This window comes from Maniola hyperantus, chromosome 11 (assembly GCF_902806685.2).
Source record: "Maniola hyperantus chromosome 11, iAphHyp1.2, whole genome shotgun sequence".
Classification (NCBI taxonomy): domain Eukaryota; kingdom Metazoa; phylum Arthropoda; class Insecta; order Lepidoptera; family Nymphalidae; genus Maniola; species Maniola hyperantus.
The window spans coordinates 913612-935875 of NC_048546.1; the positions used below are offsets into that span (position 1 = coordinate 913612).

The following is a 22264-nucleotide window of genomic DNA, read 5'->3' on the forward strand; positions in this document are numbered from 1 at the left end:
ACCTTTAAGAAAACTTAATTTTCACAACTACTGAACCCTAAAATGCATCTGGACAACTTTTACTTTAACAACGTGTTCTTATCGATAGGTAACACGCAACAGCCATCATGTTCGAAGGCGCAGTCGCCGGGATCCTCAACAGACTCCTCGGGAAGTACGTTCAGGACTTGGACACTGAGAACCTTAACGTGGGAATCTTTTCCGGCAATGTCAACCTCGCTGATCTTAAGCTTAAACCTGAAGCTCTGGTAAGAATGCAGTGATTATGCCTAAGTAACACGCAACAGCCGTCATGTTCGAAGGTGCAACCGCCGGGACCTTCAAGTTCAACAGACTCCTCGGAAAGTACGTTCTACTGTCATAGCGACATAACTACAGCTCAAACCTGACGACCTCCCTGGCGCAGTGGTGAGCGCTGTGGTCTTATTAGTGGGAGGTCCCGGGTTCGATTCCTGGCAGGGGTTTGGAATTTTATAATTTCTAAATTTCTGGTCTGGTCTGGTGGGAGGCTTCGGCCGTGGCTAGTTACCACCCAACTGGCAAAGCCGTGCCGCCAAGCGATTTAGCGTTCCGGTACGATGCCGTGTAGAAACCAAATGGTATGGGTTTATTAAAACTGCCATACCCCTTCCAGGTTAGCCCGCTATCATTTTAGACTGCATCATCACTTACCATCAGGTGAGATTGCAGTCAAAGGCTAACTTGTATCTGAATAAAAAACTGCTTGGTATAGACATTAGAGATTTTGCATGTAGGTTCTCTTCGTAACGTAGACCCCTCACTATGAAAGAATATTCAGAAATTCCACTCTAATGTATAATAATAATATACGCGAGCGCTACTTGAGATACCCAGCCTCGCTCCGGGAAGCCTTTGGCAGGCGGTCTACTCGGCGCGCGTTTAGAGCGAGCTTGGATGGCTGAAGTTAGGACTAGAGGGGAAGGGCACTGCGCGCACATTAATTACGAGTATACGGAAACGTTTAAGTTTAGCCCAGATAGAAGGAAGAAAGAATCATAAATCCATTATTTTGCCAGAAAACATATATAACGAGAAAGAAGCCAAGGTATCGCCATTGCCCTACAGTTTTCTAGTCTTGTTTTGATAGTGATTCGAAGATAAAACTATTCTGACCTTATTTTTAAGAGGACAAAGATAAATTTACTATGAATTGTAATAGTCATACCATGCTATTGTTTCATCACTTCCCTGAAACTATTTGAAGACCTACTCTATATCCTTACAGCTGATAATGTATACTTAGATTGTAAAACTTAATAAGGTGGGCTTTGTGTTTATGAAACTAAACGTTTTAAATACTTCGCTTTGAAGAATTTTCATCGGATACATTTCAAGGTCCCTTAACCATTCAACATTTTTCAGTACGAGCTAGATCTACCAATCGATGTCAAAATTGGAACCATTGGAAAAATCAACTTGCAAATACCATGGGCCGGTCTGTACACCCAACCCGTGCTGGTCCACATCGAAGACGTCCTCATATTGGTTGGACCAGCGATCTCCAACAGCAACTTCGACCCAGAAAGGGAAAGAAGGCTAACAAGAGCAGCCAAGAGGAAGATTCTCCAGGATTTAGAAGCAGAAAGCGAGGTGTTGAAAGGACCGCAGAATTTCTTTGGGAATCTTTTCACGGCTATAGTAAATAACCTGCAGATTTACGTGAGGAATGTTCACGTCAGATATGAAGACTCTATCAGTTCCAAAGATGGGCCACTGGCGTGTGGCTTATGTTTGCAGAGCCTCTCTATCGAGACTACAAATAGGTACGTGATTAGCAGAGATTGCATTACCAATGCACTTAGCTTGTTTTTTGCAATTACACTTCATCATCATCAACAACCCATCATCGGCCCACTACTGAGACGAGTCTTCTCTCAGGATAAGAAGAATTCAAGCCGCCACACTGACCAAGTCCAAATTGAAAGACACCATACTTTTGTTTAATGTGATCCTCCTTCGATGTTTCTCTATCCGTACTGTCAGATTTGTAAAGTTCCAATGATGATCTTCGGAGGTAAAGGATGGAACTCCTTTACAAACAATAGGAAATTACTCGCAACCAATAACTACAACTGGTTAAGGAGTTGAAGATGTTTTCTTAAGCCATATTATACTTAGATACAGGTCTTGAAAATTGAGTTGACTATATTTCATTAGTTAGAACAAAAATCTTTTTCTTTTCTTTATCTTTTTATTCTTTTTTCTTATTTGATAAATGCTCAGCCTAAGTCTTACCCAAGTAACTACTATATTTCAGCAAGTGGAAGGCTTCAGTGACCCCGGCAAACGCGTCGACAGTGTACCAAATGATGAGAGTCGAGTCACTCTCCCTCTACTGGAACCCCGCAGCCACAGCTCTCGATGATGTGGAGATAGCACATATCACTCCCATGCAGTATTACAACTGGAAGCACTACATGCTGACCGGCTTGGACAAGTTCTCCATGCATCATGAGGATTTCGAGTTCCGTAAGTAGCAAGAAAGTAGGTATTGTAATAAAAAAGAAGTTCCTATTGCCTATTTTCTATTGAACAAGAAAAGTCCGCAACTTCGTCCGCGTGGATTTAGGTATTTAAAAATCCCGAGAGAACTCTTTGATTTTCCAAAATTGTCTATATCAAAAATATAGTGTTAATTTTTTTGATATAATAGGACAAATATTAACCATTTAAGACCAACTTTAAAAAAGTGTCAAGTAGCCTATTTCCGGGACGCAGACAGACAGACAACAAAGTGATCCTATAAGGGTTCCGTTTTTGGTTTTGAGGTACGGAACCCTAAAATAATAAGAATTTCAAAATAGTCATACGATGGTACGGAACCCTTCGGGTGCGAATCCAACTCGTACTTGACTGGTTTTCCCTTTCTAGTGCTGAAACCCGTAACCTGCAAAGTGAAAGTGATAATCAACCGGTCTGGCGAGCCGCGCGTGCCGCGTCTACTCCTGGATGCTGTGCTGCAGGACAGTGCTCTGCAGCTCTCTCGGAGACAGTACCTCTCCATTGACAACCTGCTGGCGTCTTTCCAGAGGATCACTCTTAATAGGTAATTTTTTTGTTATCTTATTTTCTAGTAATAACCAGGGATTGTCTTTCTTGGCTAAAGCAATAGTAACTCAGGCTTAGTGCAACTTTCAGGTGTACTGTTCAGGTTACTAAGTGTGATGTGATTTGTCTATTTTTTGAACCGGTGAATAAGTTTGTCTATCTATTGGTGAAATCTGATTGAAAATTACAGCCATTTCAATCCCTCTGCCAATCGCACTTGGCCATCAGGCACCAACTCGTTCTGGAACAGCATGGTCGTAGTTCTGTCTCTCTCATATTTTATGAGAGAAGCCTTTTGCCAAGCCCTGGGGAAACTAACCGGGCTATTGGTAATTTTCCAGGAAGTACCGTCACCTCCATCCAGGAGTGCCACTTTTAAAGGACGTAAAGAAATGGTGGCGTTACGCTTTCAACGTAGTGATGGAGCAACGTGTCAAACCTTACACCTGGGTGGCGATCAAGAAGCACCGGGAAAACTACAACACTTACAAGAAGACGTACAAAAGCACGCTGAGGAGCCCCAACGATATCGAGCTGAAGTTAGACCTGCAGAAGTGTGAAGATAGTCTCCCGATCATATCGGTGGTTATTGCGAGGGAGCAAGCGAAGTTTGAAGTAAGTTTATGGATGCAGGGCCATTTGCCCATCCTTTGACTAAAAAGCCGTCAAGTGCAACAAAAAGTTGGTTGTCGTCATAAAAACTAGGATTTTAGAAAAACTGATGTTTCTAAAAAAATTGTACTCAGTAGTGGGCCAGCACGCCTTGAGCATGATTTCACTTGGGGGTAAGTGATAATGCAGTCTAAGATGAAATCGGGCTAACTTAGAAGAGGCACTCGTATGGCAGTTTTATTAAACTCAAAAGACGTCGTACCAGAACGCTCAATTGCTTTGCGGCACTGCTTTGCTGGTAGGGTAGTAATTAGCCATGGCCAAAGCTTCTCACCAGACCAGGCCAGAGACAATTTAGTAAATTCCCAAACTGCCTCGGCTGGGAATTGAACCCGGAACCTCTCACTTACTCCTATAAGATCACAGTGCTCACCACTACACCATGTAGGTCATCAAAAAACGAAAGAAAGATGATGGTGACGATGAAGTATTTGATTTTCAGCTTCTTACACAAGAACCTGAAAGAATAGAAGTGGCCGAAACAGAATTTGATTGGTGGAAGCCCACGTCAGATTCCGAGAACGATTCAGACAATGAAACCAAGTCTCGTGTAGAACTCTGCGTGAAGACTGAAAGGTGCAAAAGCCTTTGGAGCCATTTGTCCAGTCCTGAGAAGAAAAGAGTCTGCGAACTGATTGGCTATGCTGAAGGAGAGCCTAGGCAGGACAAGTCTAAACAATATATTGGTGAGTAGAATTTATTTAGATAGTCGACTCACACGAAATATTTTTGTACGTTTCTGATACATCTGGCATCATGCGATACCGTAGTCACTAGGCTATCACAGCTCTATTTAGACTAGGGCCTAGTGGAGAGCCCTGATTGTCAAATTTTTACAGACATCCGCCTCCTATTCGGGAGATCATGGGTTTGATCCCGGGCACACACCTCTAACTTTTCGGAGTTATTTGCATTTGAAACAATTAAATACACTGTTTTTAATGGTTTTAATGAACGAAAACACCATGGGAAACCTGCATGCCTGAAAGTTCTCAATAATGCTCTCCAACGTGTGTGAAGTCTGCCAATCCACACTTGGCCAGGGTGTTTTATCACTGCTTTTTACGAGACATGATTTTCCAAACACAAACAAACTGAACCTTGAATAAAAACAATTAAATTTTTGTACCTATCTGTGGAAGATGCCTCTCTCCAATAGCAGATTTTCCAAAACCAGAAAATGTTTTATTTTCAGAGCATAAACTCAATTTGACGCTAGCGAATTGCACGTTGACCATGATGAACAGAAGTAAAGAAGTGCTGGTCATAAGTCTGACACAGTTCCTGGCATCGCTAGAGACGCGACCGTCTGCGAAAGCATATAAGGTAAAGATATCTTTGGGTAAAATCAGTATAGCATTTAAATATCATTCTTTCATGCAAGCCAGTATAGCTAAGACTGTGTACACCTGCTTCAAAAAGCAGATTCTACTGAAAAGAAACGGCAAGAAACTTGTAATACCTTTTTACACGACAAGCAATTTTTCGAGAGTTTTGAGTGATGTACGAGGAGGAATAAGCCATGAATAAGCATTTGATGATCGCTTTGACGAGCTTGATGTACAAAAAACCTTGGCTTTTCTGAGTTGGCTTTAATTCCAATTGTCAGCTGTGTCAGCAAAATTTCATTTTTGTTATTGATTTTACTATTTTTGATTAATGAAATGAAATAAAAACCACACTTTCAGCAATCCTTGATATTTTCACTTTAAAAAATTTCATTTTTTGGACAGGTGTCAGCGCGAACAGAAAGCATAGTAATTGAAGGCATGTCCTCTGATGGAGAGCTGGTACCTCTGCTGATAGCTGCTCAGGGTGCCGCGGTGGGAAGTAACACGGTATTGGCTTTGGATGTGGAGAAGAATCCAGCAAACAGCCACGCTGACTTGGGAGTTACATGTCATGTTGAACCTGTTGAAATGGTATATGTGGAGGTAAGGAAGGTTTTCTAAAATTTCAAGTAAGTAATTCTTATATCACCAACCGTTTGTGTGTTTTACCGTCTCTGAAACGGGGAATATTCTGGTGAATTGAGGAACCAGCTTCCATCTTCTTCTATCCAGTCAGTCTTCTATCAGTAACTCCCCTAGTTTTCTCACTATTAACAGAAATTTAAACAGTAAAGTACCTACCTAAAATAAAAGAATCCTCCAAAGATTTTTCAAATGGGCCATTCTGACTGTTATCTGTCTGAAGATAAGTAGACAGTCTTTAAAAATTGCTTCATACACAGGTATAGTTATCATAAAATATTTTTGCAGCATGCATTCACAGAGTTGATAAACTTCTTCCAAACCCACTCGATGACATCTGTGGAGCTAGCAGAGGAGGTGTCCCTGGCAGCTGAACAAGTGACCGCCATGAGCAAGTCAGTGTTGGCGCACGCGATCAGTCGCCGAAAGATATTCCATCTCAATGTGGATCTGAAGGGACCCACCATCATTCTGCCGGAACATGGTTGTGTGCACAAGTATGATATCTGATTTAAATACTAGTCAAAGATCAGCAAAAAAAATGTTTGCTGGACATTTTTACTGACAGGTTGGAACTGAGCTAGGTGAGGTGGGATATTTTGGAATTAGCTTAGGCGCCCCACGTAACCCACCACATAATATCACCACAAACATCATCCCACCATAGGCAATGGGATAACAAGGGAAAATGTTGTCAGGGAAGCGCAGCTAAGGACACTGAAGGAAAATTTTACAGTTAAATTTTGTCCCCAATAAAATGGGCGGCTACAAAAACTCGATTTCCGTAAGGAATTCATACTAAGTATTCACTAACATAATAAATTCTTCCAGGCCAGGTCGTGTGATGGTCCTGGACATAAACCGAATAGTGATAAAGTCTGATCTGCAACCTCTTAACCTTACGCTCGAGGATGCGACCTGTATGGAGCTGGAAGAGCGACTCTACGATAGGTTCCACGCTGAATGCTCGGTTCAGGTAGGTTTTAAACAGTTTTGAGGGGTTATTCCCGTTGAGTCACATCCCCGTGAGTAACATTGTGACTCAACGGGATTTTTTGGAATTGTTGTCCCGTTGAGTAACACTAAGATTCTTTTCTTTTTCATCACACTACTACTAATGTATCAGTGCATAACTCTATAGTATTTGGTGTTAGATGGTACCCGTGACTTCATCCGCGTAATTTTGCGATATAAAAAGTCTATATCCTTTCCCGGGATGAAAGCTATATCTAGACAAAGTCTCGTCAAAACCAGTTAAACGGGTGTGCCATAATAAGCTAGCAGACAGACACACCTTCGCATTTATAATATTAGTATGAATGTATGCAGGTACTGTTCTGTGAATGGACGGACCCATGGAGGGAGGCGCGGAAGAATGGAGATTCAGAGTTCCACCTGGTGCCGCGGCTCAAGGCGCAGTTGGTCTTCTCTACAAGCATCAAGAAGGATTATAAGCTTCTTCCCAGGTCACTTTTCTATTTGGATATTACATTTTATATCAGCTACTGAATAACTCCAATATACTGAAGAAGGAGGTGCAAGAACATTAATATCAAATTCATGCTTTCGTTTTTACTTGAAGCCAACTGTCCATTCTAGTTGAACTGATAAAGTCATGATTCAAAATTCTTTGATCTTTTATCGTTTTGTATTTTATGTCTTTTTTCTTGTACCTTTATTTGTATTTAAATTTATTATTAATCATCTAGTTAGTGTAAGTGGCACTGCCGTTCTAATTAGATATAAAAAAAAAAAATAAAAAAAAAAAAATGATTAAGCAGCAAAAAATCTAAATTACCAGATTACAACTATGTTTTTGTTTAGATTATAAAATAACATGCAGCATATTTTTTTTATCAGGTACAAGCTCAATATATCGCTATCAAGTCTCAAGTTCAATCTCTCGGATCGCATTATCGGCCACCTTCTGGACTTCTTTGACAATCTGCCGGTTCCTACACCCAACACTGTCCCAGTCTCATTCATGGATTCTGGAGATTACGTTGAAGAGATTGTGGACCCTGAACTTTTGGAAGCCTTTGAGCTGGACAAGGTTACAGCAGATCCAGGGTATAAGGAACTGGTAAAATTGAGGCAGAAGATTGTAGCGGCTTATTTTAGCAGGAACAGGTAGGTCAAGATTAAGATTTCTATGATACTTAGAGTCATTGTAATTTAAAATATCATAAATCTCTTAAAGTGATTGATGATCCTACTGGAAAATCAGAAGCAAAATTTTAAATCTACTGTACGCCACTTACGATATTTTAATTTAATTCTTTCAACCATATTATTGACCGAAATGTTAAAAGGCATAAAGTCGTTCAAATGCTGGACACAACATTAGTTTTACAGGATACCTTCTTACATGCAAAAATTTACTGATCGACTGACATCTATTAGACGATATTAGGTTTTCGATCGGTTAGAAAGGGATAATAGGTACCGTCGTCATCATGAATGATGAATAAATGATGCAGCAGAGATTTACCCAGATGTTTCCAGGCAAACATTAGTTCATTGCATTGGAGTCTAAATAAAATAAAACGGTAGATTTTCCATCGTCACAGCAGTAATTATTGTGTGTAAAACCTATTATCAAAATTCTAATGGACCCTGTAACTTTAGGGCTGCAGAAACTATGTTGGATGGTGAGAGTACCAAGTCACCAGCTGAGGAATCACTTCCGACGGCTGACTTCAGTGACGAGGATGTGGAGGAATACGCTCGGTCGGTGGACCTTCCCGGTTTCGATGACAACGTGTCCCCCAGCAACACTATTGGGACTTTGATGAGGTTTATTATAGGTGAATGAGATATCTGTATTTTTTTAAAGTTAGAAATAATAATTCGCTGGTTCAGTGACCTAAAGACAGATCTTAACCTCCAACATAACCAATTGCCAACAAAATTTCCTGTAAATGTAATGCCAATTTAAAAAACTTTAGCCTTTAATATGACTTTAAAGAATAAGTAGGTATTTGGAACGTGATTTGAAATAATGAGTTGGTATTTCGTCATGAGTGTTGCAGGTGGTCAGGCAATTAAAGAGAATGTTTTGGATTTGTTTGTAATGCTTGAGCTTTTGTAGTCTCATGTTCGCTAGCAGCACTTCAATATACCAGTAAAGCATTTTTGAATATTATTTGTCGTGATAAATTGCTGTTTGCTACGACCGCAAGTTGCTGCGATTTAAAGGTGGCCAACACTATTAGGCGTCTCCATTAATGCTGCTGGTGAAAGATAGAAAAATCAAGCGTTTTATTTTTGTACCTAGGTGAAATCGTCATCAACCTGAGCCGATCCAGTGAACTCACAGATAAACCCTATGTAATGCTGAGTATCAGTAAGGTGTGTTTAGATGTGGCACTGATGCAGTTCGGTCCAGCTGTCCAACTGTCCGTCGGGCAAGCGTTACTTACCGATAAGCAGCATCACAGCAGCTCTGGACAGTATTTGGAACTGCTTACCAGTTCCGGGGAACTGTTCAATATGCTGTACAGGAAGGTGAGGAGGCTTCTGTTTTTCTGTAATCTATTTCATATTCGTATGGATTATTAAGATACTGACCTAAATAAATCTCAAGCGGGATTTTTATGTAGACTGATAGGTTAGTAAATATAGGGGGAGTCCAGGATACTCTGGCGATTCCGATATAACAATACCCTTTCAATTAAAACTAGGAGTCCAAGAGATGACAGGTGGTGTGGTAAAATTTCGAAACTAAGGGGAGTATATGAAATAGCGATATCCTTTCACTAATATTCAGAGTTCCGAAGGTGGTAAGTGAAAGAAAGTTAGGTGTTGCGCTGACTAGTTTGTCAGAAATCTTCGAATGCCTATAGACTACAACTTGATGCGCCCGATGCGGATTCCAATCGGATGATACCTTACCTATAACTAATTGGATGGTTGTCCGGAGTTTCCACATTTAGCGCTTCGGTTATCATTAATATCAAATTACTGATCATTCAATCATCAATGTCGGGTTTATAGGCTTAGGTGACCTTTTTTTTAAGACTAACCATTTTTAGGTACGAGCAAATTGTCCAGAGTTCCGTTCCCACTTCCACAATGTGGAGCAAGCCCTGGTGGCAGATGTTGGGCCTTTTGCGTTGTTAGTCCACGCTGCAGCACTCACGACACTTTTCAAGTACCTGCATTACATAAACCGCAAGTAAGTGGGGATACAAAATGAAATAAGACATATTTTCAATTTCTGCATGTTCGAGTGTAAATTGTGGAACAAGTTGCCTTTGGCGATGTTCCCACTAGATGGTTCAAGGCACAGATCAACAAATTCCTGAAAAGCCAGCAACGCATTGGTGATTCTTTTGGTGCTGCAAATGTTTATGGACAGCGGTAATCACTCAACATCAGGTGGGTCACCTGCTTGTTTAGTCACAATTTATTTAAAAAAAACTAAGTACATTTTCCTTTTTCTAGGACCTTTCTTTCTAGTTTTTGTGTTACTCCGCTTAGGTCAGCAGCGCACTCGGTAATATACACCTGTCCACGCTGATTTTCACTTTAGCTTGTGCATTACAAGGTTATCCATGGTAAGAATCATGACTCTTCTCATCAGCAGTGAGGATAATGATGCAGAGATACCCAGATCTGATTTAGGTTGATATTTCTGGATTGTGTTTCTCATATAATTCTGCCAATGTTCAATGATTTTAACAATAAAATCACATCAGATCTTCTCCTAGCTGAGTTGGTAAATTCAACATGATTGCGATAGAAAACCTGAAATTGCATAAATATGTCTTTTTAGAATCCAAAAACGTCACTCTCTCAACATAAAGAACATAGTTCTCCCGAAGACTCAAACTATGTGGGACCACTTGATGAGACCTGCTGATGATCCTCCCGTTCCACCTGGTGCTACCAAATTCAGCTATTCTGTTAGGTAAATAGTTTATTCTTACTATCAAATTTTATTAGTCACCTGTTTTGGAAATAATGACCTCAGGAATTTATTTTTCAAATGCAAGGTGGTTTTAAGTTCCATTCCATTGATGTTAACGTTGATGGAGAAAAAAAATTGTTCTTTGTTTACAGGTTGAAAGTATTCTCTTTCACAATGTTCTCTGCGGAACTGAATAGCAATGCTCTACGACCAATTTGGTTGAGTTAGAGGTTGTGTAGATACAACTGAATAATTAGCACCACTGTTCTTGGTTATCGGTTTTTTTCCTTTCAATTTCTTGTTCTACTTCCAAAATGTACATTGAAAAGCTGTTGACGGTTGACAATAAGTATTCGAGATATTTTGAGTGGAGGTTTAATCAGCAACATATGTTACTAGTGATTTGAAATAGAGAAATACATTTTAGTCGCACTTTCTAGGTTGTCCTCAGTAACAGCTCGTCTGTGCCAGGCTGAGAACCCGTTTGTTGAAGTGCGGGTGACGTCACTGGAGAGTGATTGCGTGTTTCGAGCTAATGACCGCCTCATCTTCAAGTTGTTCCTTGGCTCCCTACATGTTGAAGATCTGGCTGAAGCTACTCTTTATCCTAAGGTAAAGTAAAATGTTCAAGAGTTTTTTCAGGCATCATACTTGTACTTATTTAAAATTATGAAATGACTTTTTGGGCTTTATTTTGCTGAGTGGTATTCACCGTTCACGTTATTTTAGGTAAATTTTTTATTGTACGAACTAGAGGGGGAGAAGATAGTAAAAAACCAATCCAATCCAATTCAATCCAATCCAATCCAATCTATAAGCCTGTTTGCATCCACTGCTGGACATAGGCCTTTCCAAGAGCGCGCCACCAAACACGGTCCTGCGCCTTCCTCATCCATTCGTTCCCCACCATCTTCTTCAGGTCATCAGTCCAGCAGGTTGGAGGTCGTCCCACACTGCGCCTACCTACCTACCTACCTAACCTACATGCAAACGCTCAAGTTCTAGACCCAGCGGTGAGCTTTGAAGGTTGATTTGACACTCAGTCAGTTTTTTTTTCAGCTCGTATGGCCGGATGAGGACAAGGTGATGGAGATAAAGTACGTGCGCGCAGCGGCGGGCTCTCGAGCGCGCTCCGACGCGGAGCTGCGCGTGTGCGTGGGCAGGTTACACGTCGTGTTCTTCTGTTCTCTGCTATATCAATTGCAGGTATGACAATTTTTTTCATCATCAGCATCAAACCATCGTTGATCCACTACTGGACACGGGTCTTCTCTCAGAATGAGAGAGTTTAGGCTACTCGTACCACGTTGGTCAAGAGTGGATTGGTAGACTTCACAGACCACTGAAAACATTATAAACTCTCGCATGCTGTAGTTTTCTCGCGATGGTCTCCTTCACCGTCAAACCATGCGATAATTGATGAAAAGTTAGAGATGAGTGTTGGATGTTGAACTCCAGACCCACTGAATAAGAAACTGTTGTTGTTGGCTTTTACTGAAAAATTTGTTTGGTAGTTGAAATTTTTGTGCCATCCCAACTCCCGAAAAAATCTTAAATTTAGTCTACACATTCGAAAATTACATTTGTTATTGCTGAAGTACCTACCTATCTATATCTACAAAACAACTAATTTTGTGATGACATTTTTGACGTCTGTGCAGCAATTCCTTGAGCCACTGATACCAACTGCCGCAGCAACGGAAGCAGCGGCAGCAGCGGAGCGTGCGGCACAGGAGCAAGCTGCATCAATCAGAACTGCGCCTTTGAAAGTCAACCTGGCTATTGAGGTATGATGTCTTCTTCTTCGTCACGCTTAACAGAGCAGTCGTGGTTCATCACTTGAGTGTTGTGATTAGTGGCACACTTGACTACACATCTCCACTCCACCCTAACAGCTGCCTCCCTCGTACACTCGTGTAAGGGAATATGCATCGCAGCTCTCCTTGATTTGTCGTACTTATGGGTCTTTAACAATTACTTAAAATCTCTAATGATTCAAGGCCAGAGTGGACCCCATCATCATTTAATTAATATTTTACTATTTTAGATATAAAAGGAAAATCTGACTGACTGACTGACTGATCTATCAACGCCCAGCTCAAACCACTGGATGGATCGAGCTGAAATTTGGCATGCAGATAGCAATTATGACGAAGGCATCCGCTTAGAAGAAATTATTGAATATTCAACCCCTAAGGAGCGAAAATGGGGGTTTGAAATTTATGTAGTCCACGCGGACGAAATTAGCAGACGGATAAAATTAAAACGTTCATTTTTTCAGGTTCATGCTCCAGTATTACTTCTGCCACAAAAGCCTTCCTCTCCAAATTTATTAGTTTTAAACATGGGTAAGAGCTTTTTCTTCTTTCTTTTCTCTTTTACTTCCTTTTTTTTGAACTAGCTCTATTTATATAATTTCTACTCCCTTGTATCTTTTTATAGGTGACTTGTTAATCGAGAACTTCTTCAAGACTGTAAACGCTAGCATAGAAGCGACCAATCCAATACTTAGTCCAGTGATCGATAATGTGTTAATCAAGCATGTCAATATAACACTCTCACGCGCTGTCATGACTTTGGCTGGCACTTTGGAAGTACAGGTGATCCTAGAAACTTTACTCTTTTCGTTTCTGCAAGTCGTTACTGTTAGAATCTTATGGTCCTCATTAGAAGTAGAATCAATGGCGCCATAAAAAGGATAACTACTTACTTGAAGTCGCTTCTTTTATTGGTGCAATGGAAATATTTTCACAAAATTGTTCTATCAGCAAAAGTTCTCAAAATCAAAATAAGCCTTTGTGGATGGTATGGTGGATTTAAATACAAGTATTACTTTTTTGATAGATTTTAGTAAATTTGGTAAGTATGGTCAGATTTGTGTTGTTTTAGATTATTTTCAAAAACCTATTTCTTAGCAAGAACATCACTATTCTTGAACTAATTTGTTAATTTATACAAAAAATTTCAGGAACCTATCCTGGAGCCTATATCCGTGAACTGCGACTTGAAAAGAGCCGTCAGTTATGCTCAGGTGGCAAATATAAACGCGTACAGAGACTTACTTCTTTGTGATGCCAATATAGTCATGGACACCGTCTCCTTGAACCTTGGTCAGAAGGACCTGGCCACAGTTCTGGCGGTATGGAGTGACAATTTCAGCGAAGTGCATTACATCAGTAAGTATTAACGTAATGGTTATTGATAGGTTCCATTTTTTCTTGCTTTGTTTGTCGTATCTTCAAAATTCTTCTCAGTAAGTAGCAGATTATGAACAAGAAGTATTAAAGCAGGCTCCAGACTCACGTTGAGAAGATTCAAGAACACCTGTGTAGAAGATATATTCGCTGTTCATTTGCAATCGAGAAACGAGAATGAGAACGGCCTGTCTCAGTGAAAATTATACTTGCTGAGACTTTTCTGGTGTTCTTGGCATGAAGCCTGAGTCTGGAGTCAATGAGGTTTAAGTAAAGTGATTGAAGTGAGACAGGTTGTTTCCTTCGCTTTTCTATTGTTCGCTCTTTTCTCACAGAATGATTTGCAAAATTATTCAAGTTTTAAAATGTCAGAATTGTAATGAGAATTGCCTTGAAATTGTTATTAACAATAACTTTGCCGTAGGTAGCACAACTCCAAGTTCTCCAGTAGAAATAGCGACATCAGAAGCAACAGTTAAGAAACTGCAAGCATTTTTTGCTCAAGGAGAGCCTGTTAGGAAGGAATCAGTTGTCAGGTAACTTAACATGCTTTAGCAAACCCCTAGCTTGCTTGCTTAGCTGGCTCCGTTACCCAAAGAGGATATTGACCTCTGACTCCATAAGTTGTCACTGAAGCCTTTTTTCTAATAGGTTATTCCAAGGGCTTGTATTTTCTTTAGAGTCTTTGTAGCATTTTTGACTTTTCACAAATCAGTGCAAATATTTTGGCAGGTTCACTTTGGAAGGTATAGAGCTAAAGCTATTCTCAGACATGGATGAGGTACTAAGTTCACCAGTACGTGACTTGAACCATGGTCTGGCCAAAGTGACAGCCGGCGAAGCTAACGTACACTTCGACTATTACTCCGACAGCAGTATTGAAGTCAAGGCCAGTTTACAGAGTCTTCTGATTGAGGATATACGACCTGATACCACTATTGCTATTAGGAGGTAAGTCTTTTTTCCCAGTTTCTTGATGTGTAGTGTATGTGATATTCTTGAAGTGTAGTGAAGTGTAGTGTAGTGAGTGTGTTGAAGATTCTGGTGCGTGTAAACGATAAAAGCACTCACTTTTTTCTAGAATTTTCGAATCTCAAGGCGGTGGTACCCGAGCAGGCGGCGGTTTCTCCGTGGTCCGACCAGCTTTATTAGAAGCTTCTTTACGTCGATCAGCTCGCGCTGTGACTCTTGATGTAAGAGTGGAAAGAACAAGACTTAACCTTTCACTGCCCTTCCTGCTAAGACTAGCTAAAAGCTTGCTGGATGCTATGCCAGGTGAGAAAACAGATTTCCGAAACGAAGTTTTGCGGTCATCACGCGGTTAACTAAAGCCTGTCGTCGTAATGCCTTGCCATTAATCCAGTAAGGATATTCCATTTCCTAGACATTGCTTCTTCTTTAAAGATAATTATGATCTGCTTTAATTATTATAACATGTAAAATGTAAATTTCAAACTCTCATTTTAATTCTTCGTAGAGTCGATACTGCTTTTCTTTGTCGCAAGACTATCCTGAATCATGGATTCGATGATTCAATTTTATCAAGCCCTATGTTTGCTAATTTCTGTGATGTTTTTTCCCTGGGCACCATCTAAGCTAGTGGTAATTTTAGCGATCTTTACAGTATTAAGAAAACAACTCTTATTATGTTTCTACAGGGGAGAAGATACTAGAAGGCGGTGTAATTAACCATGGATACGTGGGCGATGGACCAACGCGTACCAATAATAACAGAGCGGCAAGGTTCCCTAGCTCCAGTGATTCTACAAGTGGCTATTATTCTACAGGTGTGGTACTACAAATTTGTTTTTCCACCCCTTGAATAAACTCCACATCATTCTTTGTGAACACGCAGACGATCTCGAGCGAATTTAATGAAAGTCGCTGAGAACACGCGGTATATACTACACCGTATGAGACCCTTGCAATGCCTATGCCCCAATCCTGACCAAGTGAAATTAAAATAATATGAACAATTTTAGCAGTTTAGTCTTCAAGTCTGGAATCCAATTTACTCCACACCTCTCTGATTTCAGCAACCTCAATATCAGAAGACATGCCAAGCCTATCAATATCAGTGCAATGTCGACAGCCAGAAGTAATGTTCTTCACTGATTTGATGAAAACCGAAGGTCACGCCTTACTCCTCAGAACAGAACTCCTTATTGACTACTCCAGCCATTCCAATACCGAAAGCCTAGTAATATCTTTAGCTGGTCTCCAAGTAATGTCCAAATTACAATCGAAGTTGAAGAACCTGCCGCCACAATTGGTTTTGAAGCCATGTGATCTAGAGTTTTCCAAGAGTTTCAAGAATTTGGAGGAGGGGATTATGGTTCGTCTGTCCGTTTCGGAGATCGATGTTCATATAGCTGCTACTACTGTGCATACTGTAATGGGTGAGTGAAAACACAATTTCAACGATAGAATATTTATAATACGTTTTAGGTATCTAATATTTTTTTGTAATTCGTCGTATGTATTATATGGGTGGTAAAATTTAAACATAATATTTCAAATTTTGATTTTAAATTTTTGGTATTATTCCTATCTGCTAAAAATACTCATTTTTAATTAAGGGGAGATCTCATATTTTATTTTTGTAGTAGTTGATTCAGTTTATAAGGTTCGATTATTGTAAGAAGTACAAAAACGCAGACTTTTTCATACGAAGTGGCCAGGTCAGTGGTCAGGCTTTACTAGCTCTTTAAAATTACTACCGTGTCCAAATTTTCATTGATTGGGATATGTAAATGGTTAATTCTGTTATTTTAGATATCGTAGAAGAAATAACGACAGAACTGACAATCCCAGATGAGAAAGACTGTTTCAATTTCGCCACTTACAATCCAAAGTCAGAGAAACAGGATGAAGATCTCTGGTCCCCAAAGAAGTTGATTCCATATGTGGGCTTCCACGCTGAAGACAGCTACATCCAGCCGAAGTATCCCAGTATGATGCCGGTGGAAACTTTTGTGGTGACGGTACCGATTGTTCGTATGACTTTTGAGATTGAGCATACTGTTAGGATTCCTGTTTTGCTTGTAAAGGTAAGAGAGTTGTTTGTTCTTCTATGATATTCGTCTGTATATTAGTCTACTTATTCTAAAGTACATGCTTAGTGTCAATTTTTATCCTAGTGCTGCATTTACGATATTTCCCAAGTAAAATTCTAATTCTCACCAGCTAAACTGCCAATTTGAACTGTATCCTTCGTATAGATATAGAATAGTATGGGTGATGGCACACCGTCCTGTCGAACTCCTTTATCAAAAAGATCTAGATGCATTGTAAGTATGCACCTTAACGATTTCTTCATTTCTGAGATTTTGAGAAGTTAATATGCTTCTAATGGCTTTATTTCTAGCCCTTGGTGATGAAAGAAGACGTATATCATTTAGTAATATTTCACAGCTCTCAGCAGAGATATCTTTACACGACTGGTCTCGACAACTGCACGGAGGTGGATCTCTCAGTGCGCAGGCTCGAGTTTACAATGAGCGTTTGGATGCATGGGAACCACTGCTTGAACCAGTGATGCAAGACAATATCCAACGACCTTGGGAAATTACTGCTACATTGTTTCAGGTGTGTGAAAATAGACAACTTATCTATCACTATAATTAAAGATAAATCGTAAAGTAAAAATGCTGCTCTACGGAATCATTTAGAGAATAATTCTGCATTACCACACTTATTGAAAGATATAATGTGCCAAACCTTATCCAAGTACAAATTCAAAATCCTGACGAGTTAACTTCCATCTTTATATCAGTGACTTATTTATTTAATTAATTTCAGGCGAAAGCATATCCTATGTCATCACAACTAGACACCAAAAGCCAAGAAACAACGATGGCTGACGCGATCCCAGCAGAACCAATACGAAAAACCAAAAAGAAAAATGAATTTGAATCGGAAACATCTGCCGATGAAGCAGATACTGATAGCGAAATGGTTTTCATAAAGAACCCTAATGGAAAAGATAATAAGGGTTACAAGGTCGACTTCAGCGCGTGCAGTATGACTTTCCTGAAGGCTCTGGACGTTGAGGAATCTGATTCGGATAATGAAAATGGAATGGAGAAGTTAACTAATGCTATTGGACATTTGTTTACCGAGTAAGTATATTTTTAAAGACAGAACAACTTATCTCAAAAAAGCGTAATTAGCGTAATGTAATATGGAATAAATTAGGGATTTTTTACAATTACCTACTGTTGTTATTAATTCAGTAGTGACTCAAGCATTGAAGATCTAAGTAATGATGAAGATTCTTCAGCACCGGAGCAGAGTGAAATTGAAGTGAGTGAGAGGGAAGAAGAAGAAGATGAAAATGAAGGGAAAGCTATTACGTATGTCGATGGAGAAGAGAAGAAGAAACTTGATAATAGGAGTGTCACTGTACAGGTATTTTTTTAAAGTAACTTGAATTAAATTGAGGTAAAAACGTGAAGTTAGAAAAACGGGATCTATTTTCATTTTGGTCATATATTTTAGGAACCAGAAAGACAAGATAGTGTGGAGTCATCTATAGAAGAAACCCGTCTCTGTACCTATGTAGCGCTTGAAGCACGATCGCCATTAAACGTTACTTTAGCTCCATCAGCTGTTAGAGCACTGCAAGCGCTTTCAAACGCTATAACTGATCGAACTGCAGCTGTTACTGCTATTGTGGCTGCTGAGAGTGGATTGCAATTGATAAATGATATAGGTATGACTAAAACGGCCTTATTTAAATTAATTGTGAAAAATAAGTGAGAACTGAATTTTCGGCATAATATATTAAGATGACACTAATCCAAAGAACACCATCTGCTTACAGTTATTCGAAAATAAAGTGCAATTTACGCATAACTAGATTAAGTAGTTTCAGACAGAAAAACTAAAAAGAAATAGACCGGTTCACAGAAGTAACCTGATCATCAAAAGTTAAATTACTTATTTGCACTTATGTTTTGTCAAGAGGTTAAGGATCAGCAGTAGAACTTTCTTTTTCGTAATTACTTTTGAATATAATTTCAATTGTGAGGCAAGCCTCATGCCTGAGAATCCAAATAATGTCTCCTGAGAGGTAGCTCATGTGAGCCGGCGATGGGTTGCAATGATGATGATAAACATTTAAATGATAATATGTACTATGTTACTAAATGCGTAGCGTTTCTATTGACCTACAATCTACTTTTTGAACCTACAATTTGAACCTTAGGTCCGGGATCAACGGTGCATCTAAGAACACATGCTGAGACTGATCTCGCGGGTAACGATCGTGTTCTAGCGGTGGCTGATTACGACCACTCTAGTCGACCTAGCACACCTGGTAATTATATTACAAATTCATAATATTTCGGAGATCCATTTGGATTAAATTAAGTACACGAAATCATTTTTGGTGCCCGCCATGTCGTTTTCTTCTCGTAAAATAAACAAATAAAAAATTAACTTATCTCAAGCTCTTTCAGAGATTGGGGTTGTAAAATCCCACCGCTGCTTTCGGACACTAAAATTCCGAAATATATTAAATGAGTACAATATCTGGTTCTTTAGTTTGCAACTTCATGTAGTTCCTACAGTGCCTTTTTACGGTGACGAAAGTTTGTTTCTCAGGTTGTGATACTTCGGGAGCGGATTTGCTAGACGACGTCGAAAAGGAAACTAAACAAGAGATGACTGATATTAGTGATGAATGGGACTGGTTAGCATTAATTCTTTTGTATATAAATAATAAATATGTAATTAGTTTATGGAAACAGCTCTGACGATTTGGATGAAATTTTGTGTTTAGATAACCTTCCAAGTTTATCGTAGGTGTCATCACTGAGTTTCCCGGGAATTCAGGGATGACATTATTCAAATTGAAAGACGCCGAGAGAAAGTGCGTCGCATTGAGATGCTAACGAGAGCTTAGTGTTTAGTGAATAGTGAGCCTTACTAAGATCAGTTCAAAACTTCAAATCCAAGTGAAGTTCCTTGAAAAAAACAGTAATTAGTATTTAAGGGTAAGAGCTTCACAGGGATCTCATTGATTTGTCAACTTAAAGAGTACCTAGTATCGTAGCATTTAAGAAATTCATTGGTAGGTCATTGTTCTTCTTTCATTCTTTAAGTATTTCATTAGTAAGTATCCAATGTTGGTTTTTAGTTTCGAAGGTGGATTCCCAGCAAGTGCCGCTCCAGCAGGGACAGAGAGGGAGTCCCCGGGTGCTCCGCCTGCTGCCGCTGAATTACTACGAAAACTAACTGATCAGACTTTGTCCATCCGTCTGCATGATTTCGATTATCTTAACGTGAGTCACACTTCATTAGAAAAATACATCATTATTGTGGAAACTTAAATCTTTACTCTAATATCTATCTCATCATCATCATATTTTCAATATCATGAGATCACGAGTATATAATTTATTGCGTATCACATCTTTCTTATTTTTTTTCTCCAGTCGTGTTGGATTGCTATTATGCGAGTGAGGGAATAGAGAGCGCACCTGTATTAGGGAACTATCTCCTAGCTTGGCTAATCTCTGTTGAGATTAGCCAAGTGTACGGTATTATTACGCACTTCAGTGTAAAGGGAAACGTAGAAAAACCAAAAAATCAGAAGATATTCTGAGAAATACACAATTTAAGACAACAAGACGACAACAACAAGAGATAACAAGTTTAACAAGAAACAATTTAAAAATAGACATTTTTCTTTCTTTCTTCAAATGTATGGTTCGGCATACTTGCCATTATTAACAGTATTAGATCTAACTTAATTTTTGTCTTCAATCAAAAAGAAGTCATTTTTCCAGCTGCTGATGAAATGACGGATCTAGATAATATTATTATGTTAATAGATCATGTGTCCTCAACGCTCGGTGTCGAAGCTTCACGTCCTACATCCGAGTAAGAACGGAATCCGCTACTACATCGTGGTTGAGAGGAACTCAAAATACAACAACAAGAAAATTATCGTCAGGTCACCCTTGCAGGTAAATTGTAATTGATCAAAAATTTACTTTTATTTTTATTTCCTTACAACTTAAATTAGTTACATTTGCATATCTACATTATCAAAAATATTCTTTCTAACTACGAGTAAGTTTGCTTTAAAGTATTTTCCTAACGATTTTAACCTGACCGGCAAATTGAACTTTAGAATCAGTAAACCCTCAGTCAAGATTATTCTTATTTTCTTGTTTGATAAAGATTATTATTAAGCTACTTACATGAGATTTTTCCATTGGTGTTGGAAGAGTCACCCTTCCCTTGATTTTTCACTCGATTATTTCCGGTGATTTATGAATTCCCTCGTCATCCTTTCCCATAATTCGTTTAGAATTTTTAGATCCATCTATGACTGTGATTTTCAGATTTCATGTTTTTCATTTGTGCACCACTAAATTATCTGTTCTTGTAATCTTTTACCAGGTCCGTAATGAAACGTCTTATGCTCTGGAGTTGCTCTACCGCCAATCAGACCTCGAAGCGGCGGGGGAAGAACCCGTAGGAGCCGTCCGGAATCCGTTCTGTGGTCTGCTGCGCTTGGCCGTGCTAGCCCCTCACGACACTTACAACGTGCCTCTTTATATCGCTTATCACTGCAAGTTGTTCCTCGTTCCTACTAACTTTGAGTAAGTATTTCTTCTTGTTCTTTATCTTTTAATTATGGATTTTGAGATGATTGAATTATCATGGTTTACTTCGTCGTTACGTTGTTCTTAATTTTTTCTTTCACTTGTTCCATGAAGATTAATCTACGTCAATGTTAGGACAAACAATTTTACATAACATAGAAATTAAATCGTTACGTATTACAAGGAAAAAGAGATCTCACGAAATTCCGTGGGAACTCTTCAATTTTCTGTTCTTTCAATCAGCTGTTTAATTATACGAAAAAAAACGAAAAATCCCATATATCCGTTGCCGCATAATTGAAGGACAAACAAACATACACTTTTTTATATTTAGGTTGTATCATGACTTTCCAGCAAAGATTGCAGCCAAGCGCTGAAAAACAACAACTCTATCAACTCTCTTTCACCTTATAGAAGCTATCAGGCAGCGACTCAAGGTATCTGGTGGATGGAGCTGGCTAATGGGCTGGGCAGTTCTCACGATGTGGTTTGTCCGGCCATGGCCGATGACGACCCCAGCGTATTTGCAATGAGGGTGGTTCCAGTGGAAGGTATGTTCAAAAATTAGTATTTGAAGAGTTCTAACCTGTTGAATACATAGTAGGAGTATCCTATACTCGTATTGTTAGTTACAACAAGGTTATTAAAACAAGACAAATACTTAAATGAGATGTTATATTTTAAGGAAGAAAATGTTTGTACAAAATGTAAATGCATCAAACACCAGGGCGCCAAGTCATTTAAAGTTACAGAGTTTATCCTTCGAGTCTTATCTTTATACTGTAAGAGTTTTTCTACTAGCCTCGTGGTGGTCTCAGTGTCTGA

At 39.3% G+C, this 22264-nt stretch overlaps 1 protein-coding gene across 4 annotated transcripts in view; it reads left to right on the top strand.

Moving 5' to 3' along the window:
• The window catches only part of LOC117986201 (intermembrane lipid transfer protein VPS13A-like), a 43507-nt gene that overhangs the window by 3606 nt on the left and 17637 nt on the right, over positions 1–22264 (top strand). For 3 of the 4 annotated variants that reach the window (XM_034973039.2, XM_069501894.1, XM_069501892.1), the window contains exons 2-39: positions 89–248; positions 1384–1784; positions 2279–2490; positions 2893–3067; positions 3411–3684; positions 4184–4427; positions 4937–5067; positions 5475–5675; positions 6003–6211; positions 6546–6690; positions 7044–7180; positions 7575–7844; positions 8343–8521; positions 8992–9221; positions 9749–9891; positions 10492–10626; positions 11067–11238; positions 11686–11832; positions 12288–12413; positions 12908–12974; positions 13069–13226; positions 13595–13802; positions 14245–14356; positions 14553–14771; positions 14902–15095; positions 15479–15607; positions 15857–16219; positions 16596–16870; positions 17235–17408; positions 17622–17941; positions 18056–18230; positions 18321–18534; positions 19030–19140; positions 19428–19515; positions 19963–20107; positions 20660–20794; positions 21234–21436; positions 21854–21990. In XM_034973039.2, the coding sequence (XP_034828930.1) occupies positions 108–248; positions 1384–1784; positions 2279–2490; positions 2893–3067; positions 3411–3684; positions 4184–4427; positions 4937–5067; positions 5475–5675; positions 6003–6211; positions 6546–6690; positions 7044–7180; positions 7575–7844; positions 8343–8521; positions 8992–9221; positions 9749–9891; positions 10492–10626; positions 11067–11238; positions 11686–11832; positions 12288–12413; positions 12908–12974; positions 13069–13226; positions 13595–13802; positions 14245–14356; positions 14553–14771; positions 14902–15095; positions 15479–15607; positions 15857–16219; positions 16596–16870; positions 17235–17408; positions 17622–17941; positions 18056–18230; positions 18321–18534; positions 19030–19140; positions 19428–19515; positions 19963–20107; positions 20660–20794; positions 21234–21436; positions 21854–21990 (7099 nt within the window). In that variant the 5' untranslated portion in view covers positions 89–107. The remainder of the gene's footprint in view (positions 1–88; positions 249–1383; positions 1785–2278; positions 2491–2892; positions 3068–3410; positions 3685–4183; positions 4428–4936; positions 5068–5474; positions 5676–6002; positions 6212–6545; positions 6691–7043; positions 7181–7574; positions 7845–8342; positions 8522–8991; positions 9222–9748; positions 9892–10491; positions 10627–11066; positions 11239–11685; positions 11833–12287; positions 12414–12907; positions 12975–13068; positions 13227–13594; positions 13803–14244; positions 14357–14552; positions 14772–14901; positions 15096–15478; positions 15608–15856; positions 16220–16595; positions 16871–17234; positions 17409–17621; positions 17942–18055; positions 18231–18320; positions 18535–19029; positions 19141–19427; positions 19516–19962; positions 20108–20659; positions 20795–21233; positions 21437–21853; positions 21991–22264) is intronic. The other variant, XM_069501893.1, reaches the window with a different exon arrangement.